General features: G+C 38.3%; 1 protein-coding gene across 1 annotated transcript; it reads right to left on the bottom strand.

The window, feature by feature from the left end:
• Positions 1-11,617: 11,617 nt before the first annotated feature.
• Positions 11,618-12,469, bottom strand: LOC139190446 (uncharacterized). The gene is made up of 2 exons (XM_070810751.1): positions 12,242-12,469; positions 11,618-12,190 (listed from the first exon to the last, which is right to left on the bottom strand). Exons 1-2 carry the CDS (start codon positions 12,467-12,469, stop codon positions 11,618-11,620), a joined length of 801 nt encoding a protein of 266 aa, XP_070666852.1.

Genomic DNA, 12,469 nt, shown 5'->3' with positions numbered 1-12,469 from the left:
GATTTGGGTTTTACTTTTACGAACACTTATTTTTATGCTCGTAACTACTTAAGTTGCAAAGCGTTTGCAATTTAGTTCGTTTGGATCATAGTCTCTGACTGTGATACTAGTCAAAGCCAGAGTTCGTTAATCACCAAAGAGATTTCTGCGTCATCACGTGGTGTTACAAGATCATCGTTGCGGATTAGTAACATCAACAGTTTCCAATCAGGCTTAGACCATGTCCATAGAAAGGAACATTGCATCAGATGATGTGAAACCTTTTTTTTTTGTTGGAAAAAGCTGAAATTCATTAAAACTTAAAAGTAAATTGGCTAAACTGTCAAAATCGTCATTGAGATTTGCATAACTCATTACTTTGGTCCTTAACATTTCAAATTGATAAACGTGGTCCATGAGATTGTCCACCATACATCATTTTGGTTTTTCCGTTAAAAACTCTGTTAAGTGTTCCGGAACTCTTGGCTGGAAGTTTGGGCAATTTTCAAAGCTTCGTAATTCAATCGTTTCTTAAACAAATTCGACCCATAATATATCAAAATGAAGATAGGAAAGTGTAGAATAAGATTATACCTATTTGGAAGCCCAATGGCTGCCGGCGATGGCCTGAAAATAGCCTCAAAGTTGACTGGTCCGAGAGAAAATTGGAAAACTTGCCGGGAAACTAGGTAAATTTTAAACGTTCATAACTTCTTCAATATTCAGCGAAATCAAGTGATTCAAAAATGAAAACCATACTTCTCGACAAGAAGAAGAGAATGGTACCTTTTTAGACGGCTAAATCGTAGTGATTTGGCTTGAAAACGGCTCAAAAGTGGCTAACTCGAGACCTAGACAGCCACTTTTGAGCCATTTTTCGGCCAAAACACGGCAAGTTAGCCATCGAAAAAGGTACCATTCTTTTAATCTCGTCGAGAAGTATGACTTCCTTTTTTGAATGACTTGATTTCGTTGAGTATTGAAGAAGTTATTAACGTTTAAAGTTTACCCAGTTTTCGGCGAGTTTTCAAGTTTTCCCTCGGACCAGTCAACTTTGAGGCTATTTTCTGGCCATCTCCGGCAACCATTGGGCTTCTAAATAGGTATAATCTTATTTTACACTTTCCCATCTTCATTTTGATATATTATGGATCGAATTTGGTTAAGCAACGATTGAGTTACGAAACTTTGAAAATTGCCTAAACTTCTGGCCAAGAGCTCCGGGACACTTAACGGAGTTTTTAACAGAATGATCAAAATGATGGATGGTGGACAATCTCAGGGACCACTTTTATCGATTTGAAATGTTAGGGACCAAAGTGATGAGTTATGCAAATCTCAGTGACCATTTTGGCTATTTAGCAAAGTAAATTACAAAGGCAACCACCAGTCTAAGAAAAATAGTGGGAGGCCCAATCCCACATTGACAAAGGCCTTAAACAGAGGGCACACCACAAGCAGAAAAAACCTAATCTCCAACAGATAGAAGCAGTCGTTGAACTCTCACCAGTAACCACCAGAGTGATTGCCATGTAGGAACCAAGACGAACGGAGGATCCACAAAGAGTTAAGCACAACTAAAAAAGCCAAAAAAGAAAAGAAAAAAAATCCAACGAAAAAATCAGAACTCAAAGCTCTACAATTGACCAAGTCATCTAGATCCGTACGCCCAACCACCACACATGCAGGAAAAGAACCAGGTTGACACAACATAGAGGTGGACGGAGCAAGGGGATGTGTAAAACACCCATAATTTTTTTTTTTTTTTTGGTAAACTAGGAATTGCATTCCAAGGCAAAGATGCCAATAAGATACAGGAAAGCCTACCACGAGGCAATCAACAAGCTAGAAGGACCAAAAAAAGCAATGTAAGGGGATACAACAATAGTGACGCTTCAACCAAGTGAAAACGTCACCCCAGACATTGCCAAAACAAAACTAATGTGGACAGGGAAGACCATCATTGTTCAATACAAAAACCAACAAAGATGAGGGCTGATCGACCTAAACAACATCACATATCTCCGGACAATCAACTAACGCAAGACCATCCTTCGCCATATTGGCTAATCTTGGAACCCAAGACTAGCGACAGTTTTGGAAAGCTCCCCCCAGCTATTCCACCTTTGCTAAAATAGGAAAGGCCTCCTAATTGCCATTTTCAAGAGAATCATAGAGGCAAAAGATGACCTCAAGAGAGTCCGATTCGAAAATTACCGAGCAAATACCCATAGAGGCACATAATTCGCACCCATAAAGCAGTACCAAAGCTTTAGCCGCCACATCATTGGGAGCCTTAATTGAGTACCTCGCTACTGCAATAAAACGCCCTTCTGCATCTCTCAAAACTACCCCAGCGAACCCCGACATGAACGCCTTAGACCATCTAGCATCAACATTAATTTTTGTATATGGGGAAGAATGAGGAATCCATAATGGAACCTAGAGTGGAACCTAGCCATTCACAACAATCCCCGGTGTCCCAATTGCCTCGGGGGCCTTCATCGCATCCAAGAACGATCCCAACGCATTGGATATTGCCAAAACTACCTAGGTGGGATTGATTGTGTCACACCCCGGACCCGGAGTTGGTAATAAAAACTCGAACCCGAATCCAAAATGTGAGTTAAAAGCTCAATAAATAAATAAAAATTGACACGGGTTGGAAAATAAACTCCTCTTATTAAAAATAATTCATGATTATCAAACAAATCAAGAATTCCTTACAACCTACAGTAAAGAGATGAATAAACTTTCTATTCTCCAATCTAATCAGATCTCGTCTTGCCTATTCTCTTGAATGTCTAGTTCATAAACCTGCATAATAATAAAGGGATGAGCTTCAACAGCTCAGTAGGGACATAACCTTATCATAGTAAATTGACAATATTAAATTAAGTATCATGAAATCATATAGCCAAATCTCAAAACAGCAATTATAATGATGCATGAATGCCATGCAACCTCTTCAGTTACCCCCGTTAATTTATAAAATAAAACATGCGAACCTGCACGTCCCATACCATGCATTTTACCCCTGCAGAGGTGGTTCGAATGTTCTATTATAGAAACTAACCCCCATATGATATCCCAAGTTCATAAACCCCTTTTGCTAGTCGTCTTATCTAATTCATTGATCTCCAGCCCAAATCACCCACATCGACAATTCTCGTCGATATCCTATTCTACTGTGCACATTGGGCTCGCCTGGAACTGGTTTCACAATTAATAGATTCAACTACACAAAAGATCATTTCCAACTACCCTCATTTCCATACTTCCAATCTGAACACTGAAATTCCTACCACATCAACATGAATGATGCAGAAATAATAATATCAATTTATCTTCCACATGTATCATAGTATATTCTCAACGAATAGCATTCCAGCATTAATTCCATATCCAATAACAAGTAAACACTTAATTGAAGCAATTAGCCAATTAATATTGAATCACATTAATCAACCAAAAAGATCAAGAATATTATAGCACTTTATGAAATTTAATAAAATCAATTTCTGTAAAGGTCTGCCTTATTTCCCCTACCTGGATTCTAAAGCTAAAACGAAGATCCACATCTCTACCAGAAATAACTAATTATCCACGTACTTATCCACGTCACCACTGAAATAGTTACGCTCCACGTACTTGAATAAAGTCCTTGATCAATCCTAACGCCATATATTTCTTCCACTTTCTTTTGTTTTCTACTCTCTCTCTCTCTCTCTCTCTCTCTCTCTCTCTCTCTCTATATATATATATATATATATATATATATGTCTAATATGTACACACTACGTGAGCTCCAGAGCATGCGTTGCATGCGAGCTCGGGCATGAAAACAAATGGAGCTTGGCTCCTATTTATAGGGACATAAAGGCGGCATAATTTGCCACCAGCTTAACCTTAGTCACTATGCAAAGTGACACCTATCAACTACGTAGACAACTCAAGTGACTTGCATGGGGGCTAATTGGTCTGCATAATTATAAATTGGACACCTGGTCAAATAGGTGACTGTGTAGCTTAGTTACAAAACCAACCATACAGAAGGTGGAAATGTGAATATATAGTCCTTATCCTAGGGTAGAAAACATATGATCGATGATGACCAAATAAAACAATTTAAAAAAAATACTTAATGGATTTAAAGTAACAATCTGAATTTCTAGTAAAATTCCCACGAGCTAAATAAATAACTTAAGACTTTTTTAAATACAATAAATATATATATCTAAAATACGGGATCTCACAGATTAACACTTGATCAAACACAAAGTCACAACGGGCTTTCCAGATAAACCAATAGGTGAAAGCCACAATCAACCGAACTCGTCTTTTGTTAGCATTGAACCTGAGATTAGAGTTAAAAACATCCTGCAACCAGAGTACCCACGATGAGATACCTGTTATATCAATTTTTTAGCTTAAATCACCACCGAACCATACAGACTCGACCCACGGATATAGAAGAATAAGATGCTCTGTTGTTTCATCTTGACAGAGGCAAATGAGACATGTTGGGGAAGGGGCAGATCGTCTCTTAAACATAGTAGCTTTAGTGGTGAGGGCGTTGTGTAGCGAACTCTATAAGAAATGGCGAATCTTAGGTGGCACCTCCAGTTTCCATATACTTTTCCATAACTCATCTGGGACAGATCGAGCATGGGATAGGCAGTGATCCCTCAAACCAAAAGACCTCGATTGAATCCATCAATACCTTTATTTGACTGAGTACCTGCCATTCTTGTTTGCTACCCAAATCAGTCGGTCATTCTTTCTTGGGTCACCAATTGGCATCTCTCTAATTGCCTCTTGATCTGCCGCCGAAAGAAACGGCTGCAGAAAATTAATATCCCATTCTCGAGAGAAGGGACAGATGGGAGAGCTTACCCGCAAACTTCTAGTCACCTCAACCTCTCAAAGCGGAGTAAGGTGCCTTGAAGGGACAGATGATAGCCAACGATCAACCCAAACTCTCACATCCTCCCCCCAATGATTTTCCAGTGAGTTCCTTTAAGTAACAGATCTCGTCCCACGATGAGGCTACTTCAAGCCCAAGATGCCCAGCCTCCTTTTTTAGCTTCCAAGAAAGAGCAGTTCGGGAAGTAACGGGCCTTGAGAACTCAAGCCCAAAGCAAGCTCAGATCACAAATTAAGCGCCGACACTGCTTGGCTAGTAGCACGTTATTAAACTCCTGAAAGTTCCTAAAGCCCATTCCACTCAATTGCTTTGGAAGACCCAAGACCTCATTCGACACCCAATGTATATTTCGCCATCCACCCGTGTTCCCCCACCAAAACCCTGCAACTAAAATGTCCAGTTCCTCATAGACTATGATGAGGAATTTAAATATGTTCATGGGGTAAGCCGGAATAGCCTATGCAACCGCTTTGATCAGGACTTCCTTCCCCGCCTTTGATAATGTACTTCGTTTCCACCCTTGCAATTTCCCCATAATTCTCCCCTTCACATAGGCAAGGCCCCGTTTCTTCGATCGTCCCCATAAAGCAAGAACACCTAGATAAGTGCATGGGTTTTCCACCACAAGCATGCCAAGAATACTGCCCAACTCGTCAGAGACCCTTGCCGAATTATTTACCCTAAAGTACACACTGGATTTTTGCACATTCACTTCATGTCCCGATGCATCAAAATACGTCTGAAGAATCTTGACTAGATTTTTGCAGTTTGTCTAATCGGCCCCAAAAAAGATTAACGTGTCATCGATAAAGAAAATGTGAGAAAATGTTGGCCTCGAGGCACCTATTCTCACCACATCCAGCGTTTTCTTATCCACCGCCACCTAGATCATTCTCGAAAAAACCTCTCCAACCAAAAGAAAGAGATACAAAGATAGAGGATCTCATAGCCAAAGGCCCCTAGAATGAGCAAACTTGTTTCTGGGTTGCCCATTGAGGATGACTACAAACTTCACTGAGGTTTGCAGCCCATGATAAGCTTTCTCCATATACTGCAAAAACCCATTCTCTCCATGATCGCATCACGAAAGTCCCATTCCACCCTATCATAGGCTTTTTGCATGTCAAGTTTAATACCAAGTTCAAACTTGTTTTTCGTCTTTCTCCTTTTCAGAAAGTGAAATACCTCATGGGCGATCCCAATATTATCTTGTATTTGTCTACCCGCCATGAATGCATTTTGAGAAGGAGAAATAAGTTGCGGCAGAAAAATTTTCAGTCTATTAGCCAGAACTTTGGATAGTGCCTTATAAGAGTAATTGCATAGACTAATAGGCCGAAAGTGCGACACTGACTCCGAGCCCTTATTATGACAAGGGCCGCAAAACATTTTGCCCAAGGAGGTTGCCATAACAACTAGAGAGGAAAAGAAAAAATGAGGTTACCTGCCAACCCCAACCAAAAGAAGGAGTTGGTGGCGAAGAGCAGGGGAGCCTTTTGTGTGAGAAAGAAAATGAGGTTTTTGGGCAAGAGAGCAGTACATAATATTTTTTATGAAGGGTTTAAACCATAGATGTCAAATCCTAAATGGAATGCTATGTAATCAAATTTAAAGGTAGGAGCAAGCTCCAACCGATATGACATATGAGTTTTCATATATCAAATTTGACATATGAGAAAAGGTAATGTCAAATATTTTTTTAATTATTTTATTACGTAGGTCTCATTGATGCACCAATTATAGATCTTGAAAATTTATTTTAATTGATTTCTTTTTAAAATGGGTCCTACAAATATCATTTATAACAAAAAAACATATCGGTTGGAAAAAGAAAAAATTTGACATTGCCACGTCAGTCATCAAATTAACATTTAACATTTATCTTTTGTCATCTCCATTGGAGATGCTCTTAGTGACCATTTTTCAAACATAAATTAACCTTCAGTTTTCAAATATTCAAACACTAGTGTGAAAAGAAATTCGTAAATTTGACACAAGCAATTTAATTAGTATTGTTGAGAGTATATCTAAAATTGAAAACAAAAACCTCTAGCATAAGTGCTTACAAAAATCTTGTACAGCTCCACTCATTTTCAATTTAATTTATTTCGAATTGGATACTCATACTCTAATGACTAACGCATATAAATTATTAGAAGCTTAATTAATTCGATTTAAATGGAAACATATGTGAGCACAGTTTTGGCCTATTTTCTTGAATTCATACTATGCAAGGCAATCATGCAACAACAATAAGAGCTCATTTGGAAGTGCTTTTAATAAAATAACTGAAAGCGTTTTCGGTGAAAATGTTTTTGGCTTAGTAAAAATGTAAGTTAATTCTGAAAAATCACTTAAAGTGTTTCCTGGAATAAACACATAACTGGTGTTTCTTGTAGAAAACATTTAAAGTGTTTTTGGTACCCAAATTTTTTTTCTCTAAAAACGCTTTTAGCCATTTAAAAGCAAATCTAAACGAGCCTTAATATTCTATTGTGCTAACATGTGAAGTTGCCTAGCAAATCGGGAAATATCCAGTTTGGTTTATAACATGATGCCTCCATTCCCATTTAATTTGTAAATTTATTATTAATCTGGCATTCTCGAATATAGTTATCATTATTTTTTCTTTCATCGATATTCTGTCGGATCTCGTTTTCGGTCTCGTCCCGCATCAAAACTCTATCTGGCTTCGTAGCAATCAACTCAGATATCAAGATATTAATTAAATAAGACCATGTGATTAAATAAAGACAAAAAAAAATTAGAAACCCTTATATTGTTTAGCATCCATATTTAGTCAATTCACACGCGGAAAAAGTGTTATACACAATATGGCAATACATGAAATGGCATGACGATCGATATCGTTCGAGACCAAGTTTTCCCCTTCGGGGTTTGATTGACTGATCAAGCAATAATCAATCCCCTATAGTCTATATATAGAAAGTGAGGCAGTTAGGCTAGGACATCCAATGCAAACTAAGACACAAAAAGTGTAAAGATACCAACAGATACAGAGAAGATGTATTCTTGCAGAAGAAGAAATATGTATACGAAGAGGGAGAAAGAGAATTTTAGACAGAGAATATATTTTTTATTTCTTGATTTTTTTTCATATCATATAATGATGGTTATGTAGAGTATATATCTAAATAGATTGCTTACTTTCTAAGCTATTACAAAGATTACATGATGACTACACTTGTCACTATTACAACCACACGATCACAAGCTGTTAAGCTTGCTTTGTATACTGTTATCATCCCCCCTCAATCACAGGAGGAGGTTTGCTCAACCTGAGATTGTAACAATGTGTCCTAAACAATGGAGTAGACAATCCTTTGGTAAGAATATCAGCAAATTGTTCATTTGAAGAAACAAACTGAAGTTGAAGTAGCTTCTTGGCAACCCTTTCTTGAACAAAATGAATATCAACTTCAATGTGCTTTGTCCGTTGGTGCATAACTGGATTATAAGCCAAGGCTATAGCAGAAAGATTGTCACAGAAAATAGTGACTGGACATGAGATATCAATCCGAATAAACTTCAGAAGTTGAGTGATCCAGTCAATCTCTGCAGCTGTGGATGAAAGTGCTCGGTACTCAGCTTCAGTTGAGGACTTAGAAACAGTATTTTGTTTCTTGGATGACCAAGAGATGGGACTAGACCCTAAATAGACCACCAAACCTGTAGTAGACCGTCTGTCATTTGGATCCTCAGCCCAGTCAGCATCACTGAATGCAGTTAAACATAAATCCCCTTTGCTTAGTTGAACACCATAATCCATTATGCCTTTCAGATATCTGAGGATTCTCTTCACATCTATAAAATAAGATTCCATGGGACAGTGCATAAACTGACACACTTGATGCACAGAGAAAGCAATGTCGGGTCTTGTAAATGTAAGATATTGCAGAGCACCCACCACACTTCGATACAATGCTGGTTCATGAAAGGGTTTTCCATCATCTTTAAGTAACTTGGTATAAGGCAGATAAGGGGTATTACATGGTTTTGAAATACCCATATCAGTCTTGTGAAGCAAATATGAAACATACTTAGACTGTGAAAGGAATAATCCAGTAGAATGATGAGTAATTTGGATCCCTAAGAAGTAATGGAGGGGTCCCAAATCTTTAATATCAAATTCTTGAGCGAAAGCCTTATAATATCAAAAATAGCTGCAATAACACTGCCTGTGATGATTATATCATCCACATATAGCAAGAGAATGACCACAGAATGTCCAACATGTTTCACAAACAAGGAGGAGTCTGAATATGTTGTAAGAAAACCCAGAGAAGGCAAAAAATTGGTAAACCTCTCATTCCAAGCCCTTGGGGCTTGTTTCAAGCCATATAGGGATTTATGTAACTTACAAACATGAGATGGTTGGTGAGAGTTGAAAAAACCTGGTGGTTAAGACATATAAACCTCTTCTTGTAAAATGCCATGAAGAAAGGCATTCTTCACATCAAGTTGCCTTAAAGACCAACCAAACTGTGCAGCTAAAGCCAAAACTAACCTCACAGCTATAGGTTTAACAACCGGACTAAAAGTCTCCCCATAGTCAATACCTTCTTCTTGATTGAAACCTTTGGCAACAAGTCTTGCCTTATATCTAGAAATGTTCCCATCTGCATCTCTTTTAATCTTGAAGACCCACTTACACCCTACCAAATTCTTGTTTGCAGGAAGAGGAACCAAGGACCAAGTTCCTTGAGAATGTAAAGTCGAGAGCTCTTCTTTCATAGCTGTACTCCATACTGAGGATTTAAGAGCAGACTTGTATGTTGACGATTCCACCTGAGTGAAATCAAGAGGATTGTCCTCTCCAATTGTTGAGAGAAAAACTTTAGGCTTGAAGATGCCACTTTTGGATCTTGTCTGCATGGCATGTGTATTCATAGGTTGGAGAGAATGAACCACTTGCAACTCGGAAGAAAACTCAATGTGATCATGATGATTAAATCCAGAGGACAATTCTGCAGCCACAGGGGAATAAAGCAGAATAGACTGTGTTGGTGTTGCAGTAATGGATTCATAGTATGGTGAGTTAGGAATAGACTCAAGTGTAGGTAAGTTAGAGGCAGATGAGATGGAGACAACCTGATTATCATGTGTGACAGAAGGCATTGAAATAAAGGATGACAAAATAGAAGGAGGAAAAGATGAGGAATTTGAGATTTTGGAAGACAACATGGCATAAGGAAATTCACTCTCATAAAAAATAACATGCCTAGATACATACATCTTTTGTTGACTCACTTCATAGCATAGGTAGCCTTTGTATCTAAAAGCATAGCCTAAAAAGACACATTTTGTTGTTTTAGGTTGCAACTTGGTGTTATTGTAAGGTTTTAACAGTGGGAAACAAGAACAACCAAATACCCGAAGATGATTGATAGCTGGTACATCTTTAAACAACAACTCAAATGGAGATTTGTTGTGTAAAACAGGTGTTGGCATTCTGTTAATAAGGTAGACAGCAACTTGGCATGCAAAGGACCAGAATTTTGGAGGCAATGAGGCAGTTTGCAAAAGGGTTATAGCTGTTTCAACAATATGCCTATGCTTCCTTTCAGCTAGACCATTTTGTTCAGGGGTGTATGGACATGAAAGTTGGTGTTTAACACCCTTGGTCACAAGAAACTGTTGAAATGACTTGCTAATATATTCACCTCCCCCATCATTTTGTAAGGTTTTAACAGAAAGAGCAAAGTGATTTAACACAAAATTGTAAAAGGCAATGAAAGTGGAACAAACATCACTTTTATTGATGAGAGGAAAGAGCCAACAATGTCTAGTGCATTCATCAATGAATGTCACATAGTATCTAAAACCCTCCACAGAATTACAAGGGGAAGGACCTCATACATCACTATGAACAATATCAAAATGATGTATGAACTTAGAGACAGATTCACCAAATGGCAATTTACAAAATTTCCCTTCTAGACAAGAGTGACACATCTCAGACTTATGATCAGGTATATAAGATACATTCCATTTTCTTAAAATTGCAGATACTATAAAATTGGATGGGTGGCCTAATCTATTATGCCATAGACTCCAAGATACATGTTGTCCAAGGAAAGCAGCTTATACTCTGGGTAAGGAAGAATGATATGAAACTGGTAGGGGAATAGGGTATAATCCATTACTGCAATGTCCCTTGAAGAGAATCCTCCATGTGGCTTTGTCCTAGATCCAAAAAAAGAAAGCATCATATATTAACCAGCAGTTATTATCCAGACACAATTTATGCACAAATAACAAATTCTGAGTTAGTTTAGGCACATATAGAACTGAATTAAGATGCAGTGGTTTGAAAGGTGTATGTAGAGTTGATGAACCAATGTGGGAGATTGATAAACCCGCACCACCACCCGCAGTTTGAATTGTCTCATTGGAAGGAAATGGAGAAGCCAATGACAACTGATTTAGGTCAGCAGTCATGTGAGATGTAGCCCTAGAATCTGTGAGCCAAATTTGTTGAGGATGAGCACTGGGAACAGAGGATGGAGCAGCAACATGCATAGCTAACACTTGTTGAGTTTGTAGGTTGGCATTTCGAAAATGGCAGAAATGAGCAATGTGATTCCTTTTTCCACAAATTTGACAACCTTCGGGAATAGAGTTCTCAGTATTTCGAAACCGGCAAGTAATAGCTAGATGTCCAAATTTTCCACAAATTTGACATGGAGTTTAGAAAAATCCTTGTGCCTTTGGTGGAGAGGCACCAAGAATACCAGGAGCATTGTTATGAAAAGAACCAGGCTTTGCATTACCAAACCGGGAATTGTAGTGATACTTGCCTTTACCCTTGTTGTTGTTGTAATTAGATTTAGAACCAGACCCATTGGACTGATAAAAGCTTCCCTGAGAACTATATGAACCGCCATTTGAGGAAGAACCATTGCTGGAGTAATGAGGACGAGTTGAATTGGACTCAAAGTGAGGAAGCTTAGATGCAGCAGACAAATTGCTAGCTACCATTACAGATATGAAAGGAGTAACAGGAACATTAGCAAGCATTGCTTCCTCAGCAAGCAATTGTGAGCGAAGATCCTTCATAGAGATAACATTTTCCCTACCTCTAATAATAGACCTCAATGTATTGTATTCAGAAGACATACCATTAAGAGTTAAAATCACAGTATCATCATCAGCAAATAGAACTCCAGCCGCAACCAAGTAATCACGAGCTTCTTTAATTCGTTGAAGATATAAGGAAATATAATCTATACCTTTCTTGATATTCTGCAACTCAGATTTCATCTAAAAGATTGTGGCCCGAGTAACAATGGAAAATTGTTCTTTAAGACGCACCCATAAGTCTTGAGCACTAGTGTTACCGATAGCACATGAAATCGCAGTAGGAGATAATGTGGCTGTGATGAGTTGCATGAGAGCCCGATCATGCATTTTCCAAATCTTAAAAGCATCAATGTTATGCAAATCACTGGAAGACTCAGTTGAATCGCTATGATTCACAGGACAAGGGTTTATACCATCCACAAACCCCATAATACCATGGCATTCGAGAAGAAGCTCCAT

The sequence above is a fragment of the Malus domestica genome, chromosome 13, assembly GCF_042453785.1.
Source record: "Malus domestica chromosome 13, GDT2T_hap1".
Lineage (NCBI taxonomy): Eukaryota > Viridiplantae > Streptophyta > Magnoliopsida > Rosales > Rosaceae > Malus > Malus domestica.
The sequence above is the reverse complement of the archived record's forward strand: the minus strand, read 5'-3'. Positions and strand labels throughout refer to the sequence as shown.

Bases quoted from the DNA above. Each gene is read 5' to 3' on its own strand.
- LOC139190446 (XM_070810751.1), bottom strand. From the start codon at position 12,469: ATGGAGCTTCTTCTCGAATGCCATGGTATTATGGGGTTTGTGGATGGT. The intron at 12,191-12,241 runs GTGCGTCTTAAA...ACAATCTTTTAG, and splicing joins CTAGTGCTCAAGACTTATGG to ATGAAATCTGAGTTGCAGAA.